At 40.7% G+C, this 22,559-nt stretch overlaps 1 protein-coding gene across 1 annotated transcript in view; it reads right to left on the bottom strand.

Annotated features, from left to right (window-relative positions):
- Positions 1-22,559, bottom strand: part of PYGL (glycogen phosphorylase L) — a 42,204-nt gene that overhangs the window by 10,598 nt on the left and 9,047 nt on the right. Inside the window, exons 4-17 of the mRNA XM_041758231.1 lie at positions 20,701-20,804; positions 14,261-14,392; positions 10,732-10,843; positions 10,134-10,216; positions 7,540-7,683; positions 7,217-7,309; positions 6,366-6,512; positions 5,877-6,040; positions 5,289-5,403; positions 4,446-4,547; positions 4,166-4,313; positions 3,977-4,035; positions 3,741-3,882; positions 2,092-2,299 (exon numbers count right to left, since the gene is read on the bottom strand). Of these exons, the coding sequence (XP_041614165.1) occupies positions 2,092-2,299; positions 3,741-3,882; positions 3,977-4,035; positions 4,166-4,313; positions 4,446-4,547; positions 5,289-5,403; positions 5,877-6,040; positions 6,366-6,512; positions 7,217-7,309; positions 7,540-7,683; positions 10,134-10,216; positions 10,732-10,843; positions 14,261-14,392; positions 20,701-20,804 (1,753 nt within the window). The remainder of the gene's footprint in view (positions 1-2,091; positions 2,300-3,740; positions 3,883-3,976; positions 4,036-4,165; positions 4,314-4,445; positions 4,548-5,288; positions 5,404-5,876; positions 6,041-6,365; positions 6,513-7,216; positions 7,310-7,539; positions 7,684-10,133; positions 10,217-10,731; positions 10,844-14,260; positions 14,393-20,700; positions 20,805-22,559) is intronic.

The raw sequence follows: 22,559 nt of genomic DNA, 5'->3' as shown, positions 1-22,559 counted from the left end.
CACAAAAGTAAACTCAAAACAGATTAAGGACCTAAATGTGAGATCCAAAACCATAAAAGTCCTAGAAGAGAGTGCAGGCAGTAATTTCTCTGACATGGGACATAGTAACATTCTCTTATTTATGTCTCCTGAAGCAAGGGAAACAAAAGCAAAAATAAACTTGGGACTACATCAAAATAAAAAGCTTTTGTACAGCAAAGGAAACAATAAAATTATAAGACAACCTATACTGGATAGGAGAAGATTTTTGCAAATGACTTATCTGAGAAAGGGTTAGTATTGAAAATATATAAAGACTTGTACAACTGAACACCAAAAAGACAAATAATCCAATTAAATATGGAATGAAGACATTAACAGACATTTCTCCAAAGAAGACATACAGATGGCCAACAGACACACGAAAAGACACTCAACATCACTCTTCATCAAGGAAATGCAAATCAAAACCACAACAAGATATCATCTTGCACCTGTCAGAATGGCTAAAATAAAAACTCTAAGAAACAAGTGTCACCAAGGATGTGGAGAAACTCTCATGCATGGCTGGTAAGAATGCAAACTGGTGCAGCCACTGTTAAAAACAGTATGGAGGTTCCTCAAAAATAAAAAATAGAGCTACTATATGATTCAGTAATTCCACTACTGAGTATTTACCCAAAAGAATATGAAAACCCAAATTCAAAGGCATACATCCCTTTGATGTAGCATCATCAAATAATTGCAGCGATATTTACAATAGTCAAATTACGGAAGCAGCCTCAGTGTCCACTGATAAATGAGTGGATAAACAAATAGTATATATACACAATGGAGTATTACTCAACCATAAAAAGAATGAAATCTTGCCATTTGTAACATGGATGGATCTAGAGAATATAATGCTAAGTGAAATAAGTCAGTCAGAGAAAGACAAATACTATATGATTTCACTCATATGTAAAACTAAAAGAAACAAAGCAAATGAATTAAGAAAAAAAAAGAGAAAAACCAAAAACAGACTCTTAACTATGTAGGGAACAAACTGATGGTTACCAGAGGGGAGGTGGGTAGGAGGATGGGTTAAATAGGTGATGGGGATTAAGGAGGGCACTTGCCATGATGAGTATCAGGTGATACACAGAATTGTTTAATTCTGATTAACACTGTAATCTGATACACTGATACACTGTATTGCACACCTGAAACTAATGTAGCACTAACTTAACTATACTGGAATTCACAAACAGAACAAAACAATACCCTAGATGCTACATTAGCTGTGAAAAATGCACTCAGAAAAATTAGTATTTACAGAAGCCATTATTATCATAGAGTTCAACAGGAGTATAATATTTGACTAGATCTGGAAAAATTTTCCTCCCTAAATTTGATTAGTTCCTTCTAACTGAAGACCCAAAAGACAGTAAATAATAAAAATAATCCAATCTGGTAAAATACAGTAAAATTCATTTCAAAAGGATTTTATGGCCCTAAGCAGATATTATGTTAAGTGGACCAGTTGCTTTTTGGACTCACAAATCCCCAAATTTGTTCCTTAGTGGAAATTTACTTCTAAAGTCAGGAAGTATATTCAACATCCTCCAAATTTTTTGATCCCCATAGTTCCTTTGGGCAGAGCTCCTTATTTGTTTGAATTCAGATTAATAAACTTATCTAGATATTAACTGAAACAAGTACTCATGGGTGCTTCTGTACATCCAGACCGATCCTCTATCACATTTGGGTCCATCTCTCTGAAATCTTAAAAGAACACTAGATGGTTTAAGTTATAGGCAAAAACAAACTAGCAACTGGTTCATCTTTGGATCCAAGTCACAATCCTAGATGCAGAGAAGTGACAGCTCCCAAAGGCTGGCTCTACAATGGCTGATAACAAATGGCATTGACTTCATGTACCTGTGCCTAAACTCCTTTCACATGCACTTGCTAGGTTTAATCAAACTAAGCTGTGAGGAGGCTGCCCTGGTGCAGGGGAGATGTTCTGTGGCCACATTTCATGTGACCCAGCCTCAGTGGGATACCTGGGTGGGCAGGCATTCTCCTGGGGGTGGAGGGCACCTGCTTGATGAAGAGGAGCTGCTCTCTTACCCTTTCTTGTCCAAAGTGGCCACATCATCTACTCTCATGCCAAAGATGAACAGGTTCTCTTCCCCAGCTTCCTCTGCCATTTCCACGTTGGCCCCATCCATGGTCCCGATGGTCAAGGCCCCATTCAGCATGAATTTCATATTGCCTGTTCCTGAGGCTTCAGTGCCTGCCGTGGAAATCTGCTCCGACAGGTCTGTAGCTGGAATGACTGGCAAGCAAGGCATATTAAAATCAGTGATTCTGCCTCTTTTAGATCTGCTTGTATTGTATCCGAGTACTTATCTAGCTGGCCTGTGTGGATCATGAAAGTAGTCCATGTACATCAAGACAACATTCATATGGTATTGAAGGATGGATCTTACTCTTCCCCTTGACTCAGGCAACTGCTTTTGTCCATTTTTTGATGTGCTCTCTGGGTGGTTAACTAACCACAGTGCTAACTAATTATATGCTTATACTACTTTCTTGGTCTGTAAACTAGAGAGCACCTATTGCTTTCTGCGGTAAAAGTTGACACTATGTTTCTCTTCTTCCAACTTGTGTTATGGTTTTATTTTTAGTTCTTCTGCTTTATAACTTTATAAAATATATTGAAACTTCTCTTTTTGATTTTTAAAATTCAGTTTCTTTTGATCCTTCCTTTATGATCTGAGGAAATTGGATTGTCTGCATTCCTTCTACCCTTCCATCTCTCACCTTTCCATCTTTCCCACTTTCACGGCAGGGAAATGTGCCCAGTGCACCTGAGGTGTGAGGTGTGCCTGGGGCTAGACACCAAGCTTCTGACCTTTCAGCCTAATTTACACACAAATTAATGCTGCCAGAAGGCCCCTTTCTCCCTCTTTGACTTCAAAGTTCAGAGCCAATTCTCTGTTCCACTTTGAAGGCTTATTTGTGGATTAGATATATCTTCATTTGCATCGGTAGGAACCTGGCTCTTTTCTCTTTAGGCATACAGTCTTAAATAGTAACATCAGAAGACCCAAAAATATCTCAAAAAAGAGAAAGGTCTGTTTTCAATTTGGGACTTGGGTGAATGCACAGTTGGCATTTGCATGTGGATGGTGCTTTGTAAGCACATGATGCAAATAAGCGAAAAGAGCAGCAGAGAAAGAGATGTTGGCTTTTTGCCAGTCTCACTGTCCCCGTGTGGGAACTCTATGCATGATCAGTGCCCATCTAAGCACATCTAAGCCTCATGCTTGGCAGCCTGACATCTGTCCTCATTCCCTGTTGCCACGTGAACAAATGACAGCCCTTCTTCATTCCATGAAGTGGCCAGAAGTATATCGGGGGCTGGGGAATTGGTGTTCTGTTGCAAGACTGGAGCTGGGAATGGAAGACCTTTCCTTTCTTTTCCTTTGTAGAGCACAGTCTGCACTTTGCCAGAACTTAGGGGAGCTCTGACTAGCTAGCTGGTAGGAAAATGAACTTGCAAATGTAATCTGTGATACTGACATGGGGACAGCAATCTCATTGTCAGCTGGATCAGCTTAAAGACTTTTAGCCTGGGCCCTATTCTGCCCAAGAGTGACACTTTCCTTCCTAAGTTACTGGCCCCCTGAACCCAGCTACCTCATTTTTCCATATCATGTAACTTTTCCCTAAAATTTGCCCTGGCCTGGCATGATGTGTGATGAGGATACTACCTTTTTCAGCCAGAGACACTCTGTAGTTCTCCAAGAAGATGACTTTCAACTTGCTTCCAACCACAGGGTCATTGTTCACCACCTCTGCCACTGAAGTGATCAGCTTTATGATCATTTTGGCCATGTGATACCCTGGGGCAGCCTTGGGGAAGAACATCAAACACACTAGCAGAATGCAGTGAAGAAATGGCAAAAGATTAGGGCCCCCACGTCCCCAGGGAATGGAATCGGCTTACTTTACCACCAATTATGACCGTTCTGGGCACAAATAACTTCCTAGGGTCTTTCTTAATGCCTGAAAAAGATGTAGAAGTGGATGGAATGGAGGACAGCTGACGGCTGGTGGGGGCGGGGGGGGGGGTGAGACCCCGCCTAGAGTGCTGCTTCCACCTCCCGGGGGCGGGGGGGCCACAGGACTGACTCACGGTTGTACATGGTGACCACGTGCAGGCAGTTCAAGAGCTGCCGCTTGTACTCGTGGATCCTCTTCACATGCACGTCAAACATGGAGGATGGGTTGATCTTCACTTTGTACTCCTTCTCCAGGAACTGGGAAAACTTCAGCTTGTTCTCCTGTTGAGACAGTGCGTGATGCCAGAGCCCTGTTTGACTCGGAAGCGTCAGGTGGTCTGTTTTTAAAAACAGGGGCGTAATGAAGCCTCAGCACTAGGGCTGCTGCAGAGAAACCGCGGGGAGGAGCCCCACCTGCTTCACATTGGCGATTTCTCGGAGGAAGACGTCGTCGCCCAGGAAACTGTGTAGCTTTGTCAGCTGGCTCAAATCCTTCACGTAGTCTTCTCCGATTTTCTTTCGGTTTAAAGAAGAGGCGGTGGTTTTAATCAGGGATGACAGTCCAGCCCACACAAGCAGTTTCTGTAAGTCTGTGGCGGGTGCCTGCTACGGGACAGCTGACCTACCGCACAGCACACACAACGGCTATACTCACAGCAGAGGCTGGAAATGCTGTGTGGGAAGAACACTTTGCTAGTATCTTAAATGTAGTGTGAGTAGCAGCAAGTGTTAAAAGCAGGAAGGCTGGGGACGCCTGGGTGGCGCAGCGGTTGAGCGTCTGCCTTTCGCTCAGGGCCTGATCCCAGGATCGAGTCCCGCATCCAGCTCCCTGCATGCAGCCTGCTTCTCCCTCCCTCTGCCTCTCTCTCTCTCTGTGTCTCTCATGAATTAAAAAAAAAAAAAAAAGAAAGAAAGAAAAGGCAGGAAACCTACTTAAAAGGGGTAACATGGAACCAAGTTTCTACCAATTATTTTTATGATCTTTGCTTACTAAATAGGCTCACACCATCTTCCATCTATGCATCCTATGAGTACTGTTGCTAGCTACAGAATTTGTGGACTCCTTGTTTAAAAATTAAGAATTTCAAGATGGCTACAGAGGAGAACTAAATCGAGCATGGAGACTTGGGGGACAGCACAGACATGACACTTGCTGAGGGCTGATGTAGCTGCCTGCTGCAGCCTGGATTCACGAATTAGAAGGAAATTCTACCACCTCTTGCATTGTGGTCAGGACTCCCCTGACTTTCCACTTACTTCTGCTATTAACTCTGCAAGCCCTGGGTTGCAGAGTAACAGCCAGCGCCTCGGGGTGATCCCATTGGTTTTATTCTGAAATTTGTCTGGTTCTAGCTCACTGAAGTCCTTGAATCTGGAGACAGAAGAGACACATCACTGAATCTGTCTGAAAGAGCTGGTTCCTGTTACATTCACGAAGCCAAGTGAAGGCTTAGAAAGATTAAAGGTGGAGTAAGGGGCTGGCAACAGCTCCTGCTCTCACTCTAAAATAGAAATCCATTTGCAATTCAAAATAATTATAAGAAAAATCCAAATCAAATCACCTCCATATGATTTCCTGGCCCTGATATATATATATATATATATACACACCAGACTTTTCAGCAGAATAGGGTTTTTTTTTTTTTTTGCTCCTAAATCTAGAATTAGGATGGCTCAGAGAAGAAGGCATTTTCTTTCTGAAGAGAAGTTACTTTGAATACAAGAAAATACTTCTGCACATTCTGACCTGGCCTTTCTTCATCCCAAGAGGCAAACCTGCATTTACCAGCACGAGTGCATTCATGGAGTAATGTTCGACTCACAACCATAGGAATGGAGACTCACACTTGGTTCTTCACAATGTCTGAGTGAATTTTAGCCACGCCATTCACAGCATGGGAGCCCACAATGCAGAGGTGAGCCATGTTGATCCTTTTGCCTCCGTCCTCTTCTATCAGAGACATCCTTCTCAGACGGTCGACATCTTTAGGAAATAAGGCCGCAATTCTCTAGCCAAAGGAAGAGAAAGGCCTTGCTGGCCACTCAGGTTTAAAGCAACACTGAGAAAATGTCACTTCCTCAGAAAATTCTGTGATGGAACAAATATGAAACTTCATTCTCATAGAAGGGGGCTGGGTTTGCAATGTCACTCTCCATTCTGTTTCCAAAAAAATGTCTTTAATGGAGCCCCCCCATTAGTCTTGAATACTTTTGATGTATCAACAACTGACAGATGTTTGGGCCTCCAGTTTGATCAGAGGGAACATGATCGCCACCCTTAATATCTCAAGATCTCATTCTCAAAAGGGGTGTGAATCTCTAAAAATGACTTACATCTAAATGCTTCTGATTTATCTCATAAATGATTTGCAAATGTCGAGGAAGCAACTTCTCCACCAGCTCTACAGGCCAGCGCTCCAGGGCCTCTGGGAGCACCGTGTGGTTGGTATACGCAAAGGTCTTCTGGGTAATCTCCCATGCCTGAAGGAAAAGGAGAAGAGTTAGCTGCTTCCCTCTGCCAGAAAGGCTGCCTCTCGGGTGCACACCCCATCACACAAGACCAAACATTCCCTCAACTCCTGCCATTCTGCAACCAGGACAGTTCATCTGCACAGTTAGACATGCTCAATTCTGCCAAGTTCTGAATGATCCAGAGACTTGGAATATGTTTTGTGTGGGGGTGTGGGAGGGGAGGAGGGAAGCAGCCATTTGTAAAACTGTCTGATAAAATTGAAGACAACATACTGGTAAGTCTTCTCTACTATCCTAACATGCCACTTATTAAATAGGCAAAATCTGAGCAATACAAACAAGCAATGTTCTGAGAAATACAGAGTATGTTTAAAATACCGATTTGCAAACTGCTGGGGACACTTTCAATTAGCTGTGTTCTGAGGTTGGAGAATTTAATTTAGAATCCTTTTAGACACAAAAATGGTAATCACAATGTAAGTCTGAGCTACTGAGCTGTGTCCCATTAGAATGTATTGATTTATTTCTTACTTTTACTCCCTGGAAAGCAGTAAGGACACAGAAATGTTAGCACGAGGGCAGACTTTACATTTAACCATTGGAAGTTTGTAACAGTAACTTATTTTGAAAATTGTATAAGGAGCTTCTGGCAAAATCTCTGAACCACAGATATTCTATTTAATTAAAGGAAAAGGAAGCCAAACTCTCCAGACCTTGGTCCAGGGCAGCTTTTCAATATCCACAAAAATCCTCATCAGCTCAGGGATGGCAAGTGCGGGGTGCGTGTCATTCAGCTGGATGGCAACCTGTATGGGGAAAAGGCATCAGCATGCAGGTGACGGATGGCCCAGGGTCTGGCTCCCTTATCCTCATGAATGTCCACGCAAAGCACCAAACAAAATGCCCGCCTTCTGTGAGGCACTTTAAGCATATCACACCTACTCAACTTCTTTAGCACTGAAAAAGAGGAGTAAATCTGATGGGAAGTCCTGGTCCCTCAATCGTCTCTGCCCCTGTTCACAGACCGAATACTTGCCTGATCTGGAAAGGCATCAAATGTGGTTTTGGCACTGTCGGTAGAGCCAAACTTGGAGGCTTTGAAACGTCGGATGACATCTTGCAAGGTAGCCGCCACCACAAAGTACTCCTGCTTCAATCTTAGCTCCTTTCCTTCAAAAAACTTCAAGCCAGAGAGTGAGTGAGAGTGGCTCACACCGTTAGGCAGGGCCAGATTATGTCAGGGATCTCCTGCCCAGAGAACTTTACAACTAAAGCTCACAGGACAAGTGGAGAGGGCAGACATTAGACTTCGCTCTTTCCTGAAGTGTAAAGGGGTTTTAAAAAGGCATACAAATATCAGATAAAGGGAATGGGAGACAAGACAACAGCAACAACCTTTTCAAAGCTAAAAAATTGAGGGGTGAGTGGTAATTGGGCTAGAAAACCCAGGAGAGCTGAATCTTGACCTGGTAGAAGAGCCAAAAAAGCAAATAAACGTATGCGCCAAAGCCCCTCAGGTTCAGGACTTGGCAGCACTGGGTGCCTGTAGAAGTAGGGATGAAGATGTGGTACAAGGTTAGTTGTGCACCTAAGAAGCAGGATGAACCTCAGACTTCATCCCCAGTTCCCTCAGCTGAGCAATCTCCTTCTCCTACTCAGGCAGAGGCCCAATATGTATTCTCTGGAGAAGGTAACACAGGGCTCTCTGGGCTGGAGGGAGGCAGGTAGAGTTGAAAGCAGGGGTACCACTCTGTACTGAAAATGGGGAGAAAGGAGTAAAGTAAAAGTTTATATGCCAGATTGTTGGGACTCTCAGCCTTCTTCTCCCAACCAATTCTAGAACATAGGCAGCTGATATCAGTTCTGCCAGGAAGGAAGCTGCAAGAACCTTCTCTTCAAGGTGAGAAAGATTAGCAAGAGCAGTCCTGCACAGTGGGGACCTCAGACAAGACATGGAGGATGAATCAGAGAACTCTTGACTGAATCACTGAAGAACTTAGGGAGCACATCTAAGATTCTGCACTTTTCTTACAGGTGATCAGATTTTCTTTTTTTTTTTTTTTTTTTTTTAATTTTTATTTATTTATGATAGTCACACAGAGAGAGAGAGAGAGAGGCAGAGACACAGGCAGAAGGAGAAGCAGGCTCCATGCACCGGGAGCCTGACGTGGGATTCGATCCCGGGTCTCCAGGATCGCGCCCTGGGCCAAAGGCAGGCGCCAAACCGCTGCGCCACCCAGGGATCCCAGGTGATCAGATTTTAAAGAGCGTTAAGCAAGAAAAAAATAACTAGCTGCAGGAAGAGGACAGTTGCAAGATTCCTGGAAGAGAGACTAATGTCTGGACGAGGGCTATGGCCAAGCTGGGGAGAGTGAATGAGTTTGTTTTTGTAATTATAGTACCAAAATGATTTATCAACTCGTACTGATAAACAGGCATGACTCTGACAGTTAACTACCTTTTACTCAATTTAGTTAACTTTGCACCCTATGCTAACTCCGTATCCCCTGTGAATTGCTGTAGATGGTTATTTCCAAGTAAAGTTAGGATTGGCCCTTACTGAATGAAGATAGGAGGATGAATTTTAAGCCCCTTGCAGTTAAATAATACTACAGGCTAGGTTTGGCTAGACAAGTTGGCTTGGAGGGATTCTTACTTTAATTGACCACAAAACAAAACAACTTTTTTACTTTTGGGTCAGAGATTTTTCTGACATGTACTGAAGTCACAATGTCTTTCTCAAAGGAAAAGAATAACATATGCCATTAAGTTTCTGAAAATGCTGCAGCAAACTTAATCTAGAGACTATACCACTAAGTGGATGCTCGGTCTTAAGGACCATTTATGTCCTAGTCTCCCAATCCTTGTTTCGTGCCATCTTTGCAGAGTAGAGTACTACTCCACTCTTGTTGTAGAGGCAAGAGTTGTTGTTTCTGAGACTTATTATTAAAAGAGTAAATCGTTATAGCTTCAAGAATATAATTTTACCCACATATAAGATAGAGCTAGGTATATTTAAACCAACTAAGAATCCATAGTGGTCATCTCATCTGTGATGCAGTTCCAAGTTTAAAAAAAAAATTAAATTTTAGCTAAGCTATTTTTGGTGTAAAATTAGGAACAATCACCTATAAAGAAAAGTTTCAAGAGATGAATAATGGCATAAGAAACAATGTTTGCTCCTGGATCTGGTCCAAGGTCCAGACCCCACCTTGCCTGAGTGTAGAAGGCTGGGAAGAACCTGTCAGTAAAGGGAAGAGGCCACACTGGAAGTCTCTGGGGTCTTCTGACTCTTGGAAGAAAATTCTGTTTGGAAAGAAAGTAGTAATTCACCAGTGTCTCACTTCATCTTTTTACCAGGTTTTGTTTTGAAATGTACACACAACCTCCTAATTAGTTGTGAGGTCAATAGTCAAAGGCAAAATACCAATTCTGACTGCATGAGTTGTACAGATTTGTTTTCCTTACTTGGGTGGGAGGGGAAATCTAGATAATTCAGGAAGAGATATGGAGATTATTGTGCACTGAAGAAAGAAATCAGTATTGAAGATGAGCTTTATGGACTGTGGCAAAGTGCTTCTGAAATAAGCTGTTTCTGTCTCCACTGAGAAAGCAAGCTTGACCACTCACATTATCATTGGGATAGAGGACCCGGGAGATGTTCTCCGCCAGATTTCGGTCCAGTACGGCCTGAATGTAGTCTCCAACGTTAACTGAGGGGAAGGTTAGAAAAATGAATAAATAGACAAGCTAGCCACTGTGTTCGAAGCCCCCTGACCTCACCTGATGCGTGCTGCGTGCCATGTGGATGTAGGGGATTCCTACAAATTCTGAAAATCCAAAAGGATTTCCACAGACCATCATGCTGTGATTCACATGAGAATATAAGAGGGCCAAAGAGAAGAGCTGTTTTTAAAATGTCCTCCATGTGTGCTCCATAACATGGCTGCTCACTGAAGACTTCCAACCAGAAACTCAAGTCTTTTCTCCCAAGTTCAATTTGATACTAACTGGCTATCAGAAAGATTACACACACACACACACACACACACACTCTCTCTCTCTCTCTCTTTCTCTCTCACTGACACATACAGAAACCATATATGTCCCAGTCCTTGAGATCCTTGTTTTGTGTCATTTTTTTTAGAGCTGGTGCTGATCTGGTTGCCTCTGAGATCAAAAAGATTAAACACGCATGAACGTTCATGGGAGCCCAGGCTGTACTCACAGTCTCTGAGGTTAAAGTCGTTTGGCGCCCGAGCGGACCAGAGGCGCATAGTATTGACGGTGTTATTCAAATACCCAGGCACTGGGGTATCATATGGCAGGGCCAGGACCACCTGTGGGATTAAACCAAAGCAGCTGCTCAGTTCACCACTACATGTGTGGTGATGTAGGCTGAACAGTGGGCCAGGATTTGGCAACTGGGATTCTGTTCTTAGCTCCATCACCAGACCAGACTGTAGGAGGCCTAAAACAAGATAAGGGTCCTAGGTCTGAGGGAGTCTTAGGGGCTATGTGGAGTCTTCTCCCACTGGAGCAATCTGGATAACTGGAATCATCCAGACTGATGGTTCACTATATCATTCCCAGGTTGACTTTGCTTTGTGTCCCTCACCCTAATCTGGGTACAGCTCTTTCATGTTTATTTAAGTCATTATTCTGAGAATAGTAAAATATGATATGCAAAGTAACAAATGTGAATCCATACCCATTAAAAAATAGTAATCAGGCAAGGTTTAGTGTAATTCAAAGATTTTTTTTAAAGTTAGTCATGAGAGACAGAGAGAGAGAGAGAGAGGCAGAGACACAGGCAGAGAGAAGCAGGCTCCATGCAGGAAGCCCAGCATAGGACTCAATCCTGGGTCTCCAGGATCACACCCTGAACTGAAGGTGGTGCTTAACTGCTGAGCCCACCCAGGCTGCCCTAGTGTAAGTAATTCAATGATCTGATTTCAAATATGGTGAAAATTAATGGAACAGAAATATATGAAGATAGATTATAGATGACGTTGAAAATAATATGCAAGATTTTTCAAAGCTGCATGAAGAACAGCTATGTTAGTGAACTGACAAATCAGCTGATAGTTAGCTGGACGGGTGTAAGAGGTGAGCTTTAGAAAATGTAGCTCAGGCTTTGTGATGGTCACTGAGACAGAGAAGAACAGGAAGATAACTATGTTGCACGTGAATTTAAAATTTCTGTGGGAAAAGACTCACCTCTATTCCCTGCCTCATCAGCCAAGCTCAAAGGAAGGGGAATGACAGAATGATTGTACTGGAGGATGCCAGAGATCATTTAGTGCAACCCACTCATTTTGGACATGAGAGGAATGAGGCTGAGAGAGAAGTGACTTGCCCACAGTCACAGTCAGTGGTAGGGTTGAAACCTAAACGCAAATCTCTAATGTGGTCTGTTGAATTATGAATGGATGGAGCATTATAGCCTGTATGAGTCAATCACCACTATTCAGTCATGCTTCCATGAGTACCATGACCTCGAAGTAATAAATCATTCTTTTTTTAAATGCCTTTTACTAGGAAACAAAGGTCTCTGGAGATTTTTTTTTAAAGCACATTGTGATCCATGGGAAAAGGTGTTTACAGAGTGGGAGTGAGTCTGGGTTCAAACACGATTTGTTCTTTTGACCCTTAAAGTGTAATTAAGGCAGCTGGGGAAGCACACAGCTCGGATGTCCCTTTAGAGAACTTCAGGCAGAACTTGTCACCTGGGAGCTCGAGCTGAGCCCAGACAAAGCTGTGCTTTCTTAAAGATGGTCCCATTGTGGTGGGATCTTGAGAGCTAGGACTTGTCCCATGAGCAATCTTTAATCTCAGGCCCTACCAGCCTGGCTGCTTGCTCTGAGTTATATGGCCCACTGAGGTTCTTCCTAAGAATCCTCCTTCTTTCCCCTTTTCTCTTCGTAGGTGCCATGCCTCCTCCACTCCACCTCCCACGCCCTGTCATTCACAGGCATTGCCCCAAAATGTCACTTGGACTTCTGATTCTCTCTGGTGTCTGTTTCCCAGAGGACCTGAGGTGAAATACAAGTGAAACGGATTGCTCGGTTTATTGGAAGTTGCCCACAGCATGTGTATACCATGCCTGTCCTCATGCTCTCTGACCTCACCAGCTACAGACCTTGAGCTGACTTGGGCAATGGCTTCTATAAATCCATAAAGTGCTGCACAGCTTGGGGCAGCTCACCTTATATTGCATCTGCCCCATAACCTTGCCTTTGTGGGCACAGAAAAATATACTGTTTCTAACTGAACTTTCGGATATATTATGAAAATGGCTAGAGGTGTTCCATAAATACAAGGTAGCTCAACAGTGGGACCTATTGTAAACAGAATATTTTTCAGGACTGATTGTGTAAGCTATATACATTTAAATAGGTCAGAAGTCACTGGAAGTTTTAGACACCAAAATGTATACTAAATACTCACTAGTTTAATACCAACTACATGTGTGAATTCTTTGGATATATTAATGATTCATTTGTTTGCTGCTCTCCTGACCATATCTGTAACGAGCTACAACTTAGATTGTGTTCTATTGTTTAACCAAATGTAGAAAAAGAGAAAGAGAAACTTATTTTGAATTTACAGTACTAGTTTATTCCATAAACGATTATACTATAATGATCTATTTTAGCTTCTAATCTGCTATTTCCTATGTTGAATAAATTCTATCTACCCTCATATAGAAAAATCATTTTTAAATAGTCTTTTTTTTTTTCTGAACTGTGAAGAGCTTTATGTGGATTAGCAGAATAAATTATCAGTTTAAAAAATCAACTATAAAGTGGGTCTTGGTTCTTCTAAAATAAAATAAAGCATTTATTCATGGGGAAATAATCCACAAGCCAACTGAATTAAGCATTACAGTACTGAATTTCACTCACAATTTTGCCAGCTAAAAATATTAACTTGCTCTTTACCATTTTCTTTACACTTTTAAAGAATGGCCAGTGACATATCCTTCCTAGCCTGAGATCGTATTTATTAAGCAAATATCTCAAGTAAAGCCTCCAAAGATTGGACAATTCAGTCTAGTATTAATAGGAGTTATTAATCAGAAAATGAGAAGACAGCAAAGCACAAAGGATCACTAGGGGTGCTGAGAAGTGAATTAATTGGTCAGCAACATGGTAATGCTCAAATCTAGTGGCAGGATAAATACCTATCATGAATTAAGTCTATCTGGATTGACACTAGCTTTATTTCTCTAAAAGTGATTTTGCATAAAATAATAATGCATTTTGCAATATTTTGTATTATTTTCTTGACTTTGCAATAGATAAAAATTTTGGCAATCCTTTGAATAAATACTTCAGTTTTTAAAATATCTACCCTTGGGAGAGGGGAGGAAAAAATATTTACCCCTAAAAAGTCACAAGTAAATGTATCTATAGCAGTGAGGTAAGGAATGACATTTAAATTTATTTAATCTTGGTATCAAAAGCTTTATATAATACTGGAGAGCTAAGCATACTAGGATTATAGAATTGTTAATTTCTGATAAAGCTGATTGCAAAATGACCCTAATATTCACTAGACCTTGGGGAAGTTGCTTCTCTCTTGGTCTAAGCTCCCTTGTTTTCAAAGAGTGGGTTCACTACAAGAAGGAACAGATTTATTGATAAAAACATATTCTATTATTCAATATACAATATACTATTCTCAATATCATATACACATCATCCTCTGTGCTATACTATACAAGGCACTCATCATGAGGACACTCTGAATACCTGGGTGTCGATCCATTTGGTCCCAGTGTTGGTGTGCTCCACTTTCCCATAGAAGTGCACGGGCAGCATGAACTCAGGCCGGGCCTTCTCCCAGGGGTTTCCATGTCTGAGCCAATCATCTGCCTCTTCTATCTGCAAAAAGGACATGGCAGGGAGTTTATTTTTCAGGAGAGGAACTTCAATGATCTCAAAGCAAATTATGTAGAATCAAAACTATCTTTGACTAAATCAATGCAAGAATACTGTTTTGGTAAGAAAGAATATTGGTTCTATCAATCTCAATTTACCTTTGGTAGAGTATAACAACCTAAATCAACAATAATCATACTTGTCAATACATATGACTACATTTAATTCTCATAGCCCAACCCTATAGGATGGAGCTACGATTTTTCCCTTTTACAAAAAAATATTTATTTATTTGGGAGAGAGGAGAGAGAAAGAGAAACAGAGCAGGAGTGAGGGTAGAAGGATGGAAAGAGAAGCAGACTCCCCATTGAGCAGAGAGCCTGACGTGGGGCTCAATCTCAGGACCCTCGGATCATGACCCAAGTCGAAGGCAGATGCTTAACCGACTGAGCCACCCAGGCAGTCCATGACTTTTCCCTTTATAAAGATGAGGAAATTGTAACTTGCTCAAAGTCACTTTATACTTTACAAAGTGACCCCCATGATGTTTGATATACTATCAAACAGATAGTATATGGTATGGCTGAGATTTGACCTTAGTTCTATGGGTTCTAAAGCCTGTGTCTTAACATCTGTGAATACAATTGTCCAGCTTGAGGGATAGAGAGAAGCTATCCAGGGATGTTTACAATTGGATACCGGAACCTGATGGCTCCCATATGATGGAGAATCTGTAAAGATTCTTTTGCCTAGAATGCACAGACCAGTTCAGAAATACTAATCATAGAGAGCTCTCTTAAGAAAGCTTATTTCAATATAGATATAAGATACCATTACATCTTGCAGTGTTTGTTGAATTCAATCGCTTTAGTAATTTTGATCTGATAAGGAACATTAATTATGGTTCATTTTGAAAATAACATATACTAAGATGTAAGGAATTTATTGACAATTTTAACATTTTCTCATGTATTTATGTTTATTTATAACCACATATTTCTTATAAAAAATTTAAAAATCATAATTTATATTTAGGGTATTCTGGACATCAAATGAATTTTGGTTTGCAACAGATGTGCCAAAACAAAACAAAAATGCATTGGAGAGGAGGGATGTATTTTTAAGGTAAAGATATTATTAGTAAAAACATTAAAATATTACATATATATTAAATAATGCAATTTTGTTTTGACAAGAAAGGAGGAGTAAGGGCTTTTAGTACAAAGTACTCCTGTCAAAGAGATTACCCCAAATCTGGTTATTTTACTTATCTGATTCCTCACCTTCCCCTTTTAGAAAACTTAGCTTTAGTTTAAAAAGATTTTGTTTATGAATTATGATGGACTGCTGGATGTTTCATGACTACCACCTACATATGAATTCAGTGCCTGCCCCAGGGATAGTGTGGAGACAAACACAGCTACTGTCTTTTGAGATATTAGACAAACCACTGGCGTCAACAGACAGACAAGTAAATACACAGGCATTTATTCAAACATTGATCATGACTTTATGTTAAGAAAGCCAGTGAGCTACCCAATTATACTAAGTACCAGCATAATGGTGAATGAAAAGGAGACTTAGAAACAAAATCTGTAAATGGTAGATCTGGGAGTTCGAGAGACATGGGAGGCAGGAGGATGCATCACAGGTAGGGTGAAGCCTAGGGAAAGCTGGAGCAAGGTTTGAGCTAATCAGCTGAGCAAACCTTGTTAAAAATGCAGATTCTCAGTCTGGGGAGTGGTCTGAAATTCTGCATTTTTAACAAGTCCTCAGGAGCTACGTGGTGATACGAAGTCAGTAACTGCAACTCACAATTTAGACTTCTGCTATTCTAGTTAGAAGGAGAACAACAAAAAATAAAATAAAAATTTAACAGGAAACGGTTGCATTTCATCAGTTGTTAATCTTTCATCTAGAGTCCACAAGCTTGTGTTAAAAACTAGAAACTCCACACAAATGAGAATATCCGCAAAGGATCAAAACATCCTGACTTACCAAACACTTTCTGCGGCTCTTAGGCAAGGGAAGGTGGGGGTTTTCAAATACTGGTCAGTGTGAACACTGCTTCCTGTAACAGGAAGACACTTCATTTCAGCGCTCGGGACTGTCGTGAAACATACCTGAAGGTATGCCACGAAACAAGACAATGAGGTAGAAATAGCTTTCCTCTCAAAAGCCATGTGTACAGGAGAGCTGACAACGTATTTTCTGCTGAGAAATGCAGCGAGATCATATTGGTTTGCCCTCAAGCAGCTTTCAATGCTCTTACAAGAGATGAACTCTGGACTTGCCACCACTGGCCCACTCCTATGCAAGTCAGAGCCTGCGTTTGCTCTTCTGAGGGTACACAAAGTGACAAGGCACATCAGCAGATTACTCTTAATGATATCAAATGATGGTCTAGCTTTTCCCTGCTGAATAATGGCTGATTTTAAGTTCACTGGGGTAATAAGTTCTGTAGAAAGATAGAATTCTTAGCCTGCCGTTCTTTATTTTGAGTCTCTTCCTGATTTGGCAAGGAATCAGATAATTAATTCCCTCAAGTTCACAAAGCTTGTTTTTAAGGTAAATTGAAAAACATTTCATAACCACAAGTTGGTCTGAGCAGATCAAAGGAGAAAAGAGAACTGCCCCCTACCACTCCCTCTAAATCCACAGAAGCTGCGGAATGGTGATAAACGTCTTCTCTACTTTTCTTTCTTTCAATAAATCAATAAACTGCTCTGTAAATTTAGATTTCCACATAGCCAATGATCCCTGAATGCACTAACATGCTGAGCCATACGAAGGGGGGGGGCAAGATGGAAGAAGGCTTTATTTACATCCAAGGGGGCTGTTGGGTCTGAGAATCCCAGATGAAAGATAACTGAGACAAAGTGAGCATGGGTCTGTGGAGTGAGAAGTAGTGTGCCAGTCAGGCGAGGGGGGACAGCCTAGACTTGGCACCTCCCTAGAGGAATGACTCAATGGAATCTGTACTATAGCCAGCACAGAAGCAGAGGTCGGCTCAGGGAGCTCTGTTAGTGACTGAATTCTAAGAAATGCTTTCCCTCTCAACGGTGGGACACACAGGACATGAAGACCTTACAAGCAAACAAACTTTGTTTTCTGATGGAACAAATCATTGAAAACTGTTTCTGGGGAACACCACAAATTCAATAGTGGTAACTAGAAGCTTATTGGGCAATGTGAATTGTGCATGACTAGTTACAGCAGACTTGGCACAGGTTCTGAGGAGAGGGAAGGGTTCTGTAGATGTTGTTTGATTCAACTCTAAGACACCTGCTGTGAGCACCTTTCTGCTCAGAACTTTGGTAATGATTGTTAAACTTTAATGCTAGGCTGTTGCAATTGTCTTTCCCTTCCTCCTCCCAGGAGCCAATTATTTTCATAGAACACTATTACTGATAAACTTTCAATGATTCTCGTTAGATAGACTTCAAGAATTTTTTTAAGTCAAGAATTTTGGCAATAAAATGATTTCCTGTATGGGGTTCACAATGAACACTATGTTACTGTAAATCTTCCTTCAAGAGAGACTTCAAAAAATATAAGTCCATTAACCTTCAAAAATCTTCCCAGCTTGGGGCACCAAGCATGCAACTCTTGCTCTTGGGGTCATGAGTTTAAGCCCCACATTGGATGTGGAGCCTACTTAAAAAAAAAAAAAAAAGACTCTTCCCAGCTTGTGCCATTTTCTTTAGCAATGATGTATCTGATGTGCTTGAGGGCATGCCCACCTAGAGGCATGCTGCTTTCCCAGAAGATACATTTTGTTTTTTTATGGAAATAGTTTCTTTTTTCATAGTATAATGTATTTAAAATACCACCCCAGTAAATAATGTATATGGTAAATACTATTATGAGTTTTTCTGACTCCGTTTCAAGTCATCATGAGAGTGGTGATGATGGCTAGTGAGGTCAGCTTTGGAGACTAGCAAAAGCCACACAGTCTCTCATTTTTATGCACATCAGAAATATATACTTCCTGGGTCTGATAGGAGAAAAAGGGATGGTTTCCTAGAATAAAGGCCACTTAACAGTAGCAAAGGTACCAGGTATGATTTTCAAAGAGCAAACTTTCATTAAATTCTGGGGAAAATGTGCTTCAAAAAAATTTTTTTGAGATTGATTTGCTGAGTTTCTTTTAAATTTTTCATAGGACAGTAAGGAGATAAGAAAGAAAATCCTTAAACATTCTGGGGTATAATGAATACCACATGGAACTTTCAAAGACTGAAAATGGATACCATATATTGCTTGGTCAGATGGTGTCAAAACATTGGTTGTCCTGGAAATGCAGGCTAAACTAGATTTCTCACACTGGAACTCTAGGTTAGTTCATTGAGGAAGGGAACTCGTTATTTTGTTTTTATAAATTTTGTGATTGTTATTTTTTTAAGATTATTTATTTATTCATGAGAGACACACAGAGAGGCAGAGACATAACCAGAGGGAGAAGCAGGCTCCCCGAGGGGATCCTGATGTCGGACTCGATCCCAAAACCCCAGGATCATGACCTGAGTCAAAGGCAGATGCTCAACCACTAAGCCATCAAGGTGTCCCTAATTTTATGATTATAAAATACACATTTCTTATGGAATATGAGTCATGTGGAAGAACAAATATAAGATAGTAAAAGTTACCTGTAATCCTATCTCCCAGAGATAACTACTGTTGAAACTGATGTATTTTTTCCTAGTATTTTACCTTTTTGGCTTCTTTTGGATAGTCATACCATCCATATGATTCCATACCTCCTTTCCTCAACTAACATAAAGTTTCCCATTTCATTAAAATTAATACAAATATAATAATAACTACATCGATATTTATTATATAATACCACAATTTATTAAATTATCCTCTTTTTCTTAGGCAAAATTAACATTTTACTGGGAGCCTATCTGTGTACCATACATTTTACATATATTCATAATGGTTTTGTGAAGCTGGTATCTCCATTTTGCAGATGAGGAAATTGAGGCTCAGAGGCATCAGGTAAACTAATCAAAGCAACACACCTCATAATGAGTTGCAATTAGGCCTCAAATTAGAAACCAGATCTCAATTAGGGCCTACATATTTTTCCCTACACAGTGCTGCCCTCTAATTTATTTATGGATACCTAAAACACACTGGTCCTTAACAAAATTTGGAAGTTTATCTTTCAAGATGTTCCTAGTATTATCCTTCTGAGACTTTTCCTTGGTGCATTCTCTCATCCCACCAAACCTTTTAGTTCCTTCTTGCTCAGCTCAGAGAGTGTCAAAATCCTGATTGCAGGAAGGAGAATGGCGCTGACACTAAATTTATTCTCATCCTTCCTCCCCCTTGCGATTAGTTCCAGCCTAGGTCGCCCTGTCCTACCCTGAGCACTCTTCTATCTCAGACTAACTCATAGAAGTGTGGGAGGGGCTCAGAGAATGTGGGCTTTTTGGAAATCGAATCCAGCCTCTTTTTGTTAATGATGTGTGTGTGTAGGGGAAAAAGAAAGGGAGAGAGAAAGCGTAAATCATACTTAGCATCAGGGAAGACTATTCAGACTAGGGCGATTGTAGGCTCAAAGAATGACCAAAGATAAAAGAAACAAATACCTAAGAATCCAGTTTGGTTATATAAAAATCAAAGGAAAGTGATTTGTATGGACTGATTACTACTGTGCAGATTTCTGCAGAACACTATAACTATACATATTAAATAGGTGCCAGATTTATTGGACATAAAAGTTACAAGACTGCCTGCTTGTATCTTATAAAAAAAAATTAGAACAGTGAGCTTATGTGTCTTGTAAGATAAACAAATTAAGGAGGGCGAGACTGAGTATAGAGAAGAATACTGAACGTGGACCTGGAAATCTGGGGATATAGAGCCATGTTTGCCAGCAGTGTGATCTGAGGTAACTCCACTGCTTAAGAGTCTCCATTTTCTCACCTATAAAATAGCAGCATGCTTCCTACCAGCAAGAGTTATAGGGGAAGGTCATAAGTCAAAAGATGTGCTCCTCCTTTTGCATGCTGCAGAGAACAGATGTCACACATTGTAGAGGGTCTGCATTCAGGTGTCAGTGATGAATGTTTTCAGAGTATTCTTATGAGTCAGACATTATGTGAGGTGCTATGGCAGGCTCTCAGCTCTTAGGGAACTCACATCCCAAAGGGGGAAGACTGCTAGTTTTTAGTGATGTCAATTTAATGCCAGAGATATTAGAAGAGCTCTATATTAAGTATCTGTAAATTATAAATCACCCAGAATGCTATGAAGGAGAAGTATTTTAATAACAAGATTTTGAAAGATGGCTCACATACCTGCCATCCATCTCGGATCTTCTGATTGAAGATTCCATATTCGTATCGGATGCCATATCCATAGGCTGCAAGTCCCAGGGTTGCCATGGAATCCAAGAAGCAAGCTAAATTAAAGAGAGCACAGGCAAAAGGCAGAGTCATCAAGGTTAGTCCAAATTTTATCTTTTAAAACAAAACAAATTTCATCTTTCTTTAAAAAACATGGCAGCCATAAAACATTTTTCTCTGAAAAACCACATGTGTATTTTAAAGCACAGAGATAGCTGTACAGTATTAAATTTTTAAAATAACATTTTAAAATTATAAAATGAGTATTATAGAAAAAATCAGAAAATACAAAAATGTATAAAGAAGAAAACAAACAGCATTTACTATCTCACCATACATGTTGTCTGTAACATTGTGTACATGTTGGCATTTCATTTGAGAATGATAAGGAAGCTGGCCTGCCTTAGATATATTCATTATTGTGTCTGTCACTCACACTGCCCTTTCTAAGGGAAGCTGTCTCTATGGCCCCTGCTTGAAAAGATGGCCTTAGGAGAGTATTATTTACATGTGACCAGCTACCCAACTAGCTGTGGCAGACTATCTTTCCGGTTAATGGAATTCCAATGTTGTTCAGATATCAGGTGGTCACATGCTTCAGGGAGGCTGGGCCAGGAAATGAATCGTGCTTTGGTCTAAGCTTCAAAGCCAAATCTAGTAATTCTATTTCCTTCACCAGTGATTGGTTTTGGCATGGGCACACAATGGCCTACAATCTAATGAGAGGTTCTAAGAAGTCTGCTGGGTGCAGTGAAAGATTTCCTTGCTCTTGCCATTTTTTTCCCCATGAAACAAAAGCCAAAAGAACCACAAAGATCCCAAACCTGAAGAATCATGGAGTCCTTGCTTAGTCAGTGATAACACATGTCTTTGTTGGTTGAACTCACTGATGAAAGATTTTCTGTTTCCTCTAGCCAAAACCATTAATGACAGACCCCCCCTATCCAGAGCAGCCAATCAAAAGGCTGGGCAGGGGTCTATGTTGTGGCCAGGTGCAATCTGAGGGGTTACTATTGTAACTGTTACTGATTGTTCCTTTCAGGAATTTGAACTGAGAAATATACAGAGAATGAGGAAATGTACAATAGGATCTAAAACTGAAAAGAGCATTTGTAGATCAAACAGATACCGGCTGAAGTAGGTTCAAGTAGGTTCACGGTGGGGCCCTAAAACAGAGAATCTACAAAGGCCAATGCCTTCAAGTTACTGTAACATCACAGTGGTCTTTCAGTCCCTGTGCTGCCATGGCCTGACTCTGCTTAGTTCCTGCTCTCTCAGAGCTGTGGCCATTTGCTTTTTCCTTGCTTTTGATCAAATTATTTTCAGAGCCTGACCAAAAGGGTCCCAACTTTTTCAGTCATGTCAGAGATGAGGCCATCTAATGAGAATCACTCAGCCTCATTTACCACTTCACATTGTGACCTTAGCCAATGGAAGGTCATTAATATCAGGTACAGAGTGGGGTTAACCCAGACAACAAATAGGCCTGGGGCTTTACATAAATGAAAGGCAGGCTGGTTGTCATTCTTCAATGTGTATGCCACTGGTTCTGCTGGTCTTTCTACAGCCTCATGGAAAGCCTACTAAATTGCTCAGTGGTTGACTTTACAAGGTAGTATTTTTTAATACTAAAAGCAATGTCAATGCACACTGCAACCAATGTAGTAAGGATTAAATACCATGAAATACACTCCAATGGATTTTCAGTAATTTGAAAGTGTGTGTAAAATTAAGAGATACTGAAATCGTTTCTGAAAAAAGAAGAAATAGATTATTTTTCATAGAGTGCAATCTGATAAAGACCTGTATGG

Source organism: Vulpes lagopus, chromosome 6, assembly GCF_018345385.1.
Source record: "Vulpes lagopus strain Blue_001 chromosome 6, ASM1834538v1, whole genome shotgun sequence".
NCBI classification, from domain to species: Eukaryota; Metazoa; Chordata; class Mammalia; order Carnivora; family Canidae; genus Vulpes; species Vulpes lagopus.
Note: the sequence above shows the minus strand (reverse complement) of the source record. Positions and strands in the feature narration are given on the sequence as shown.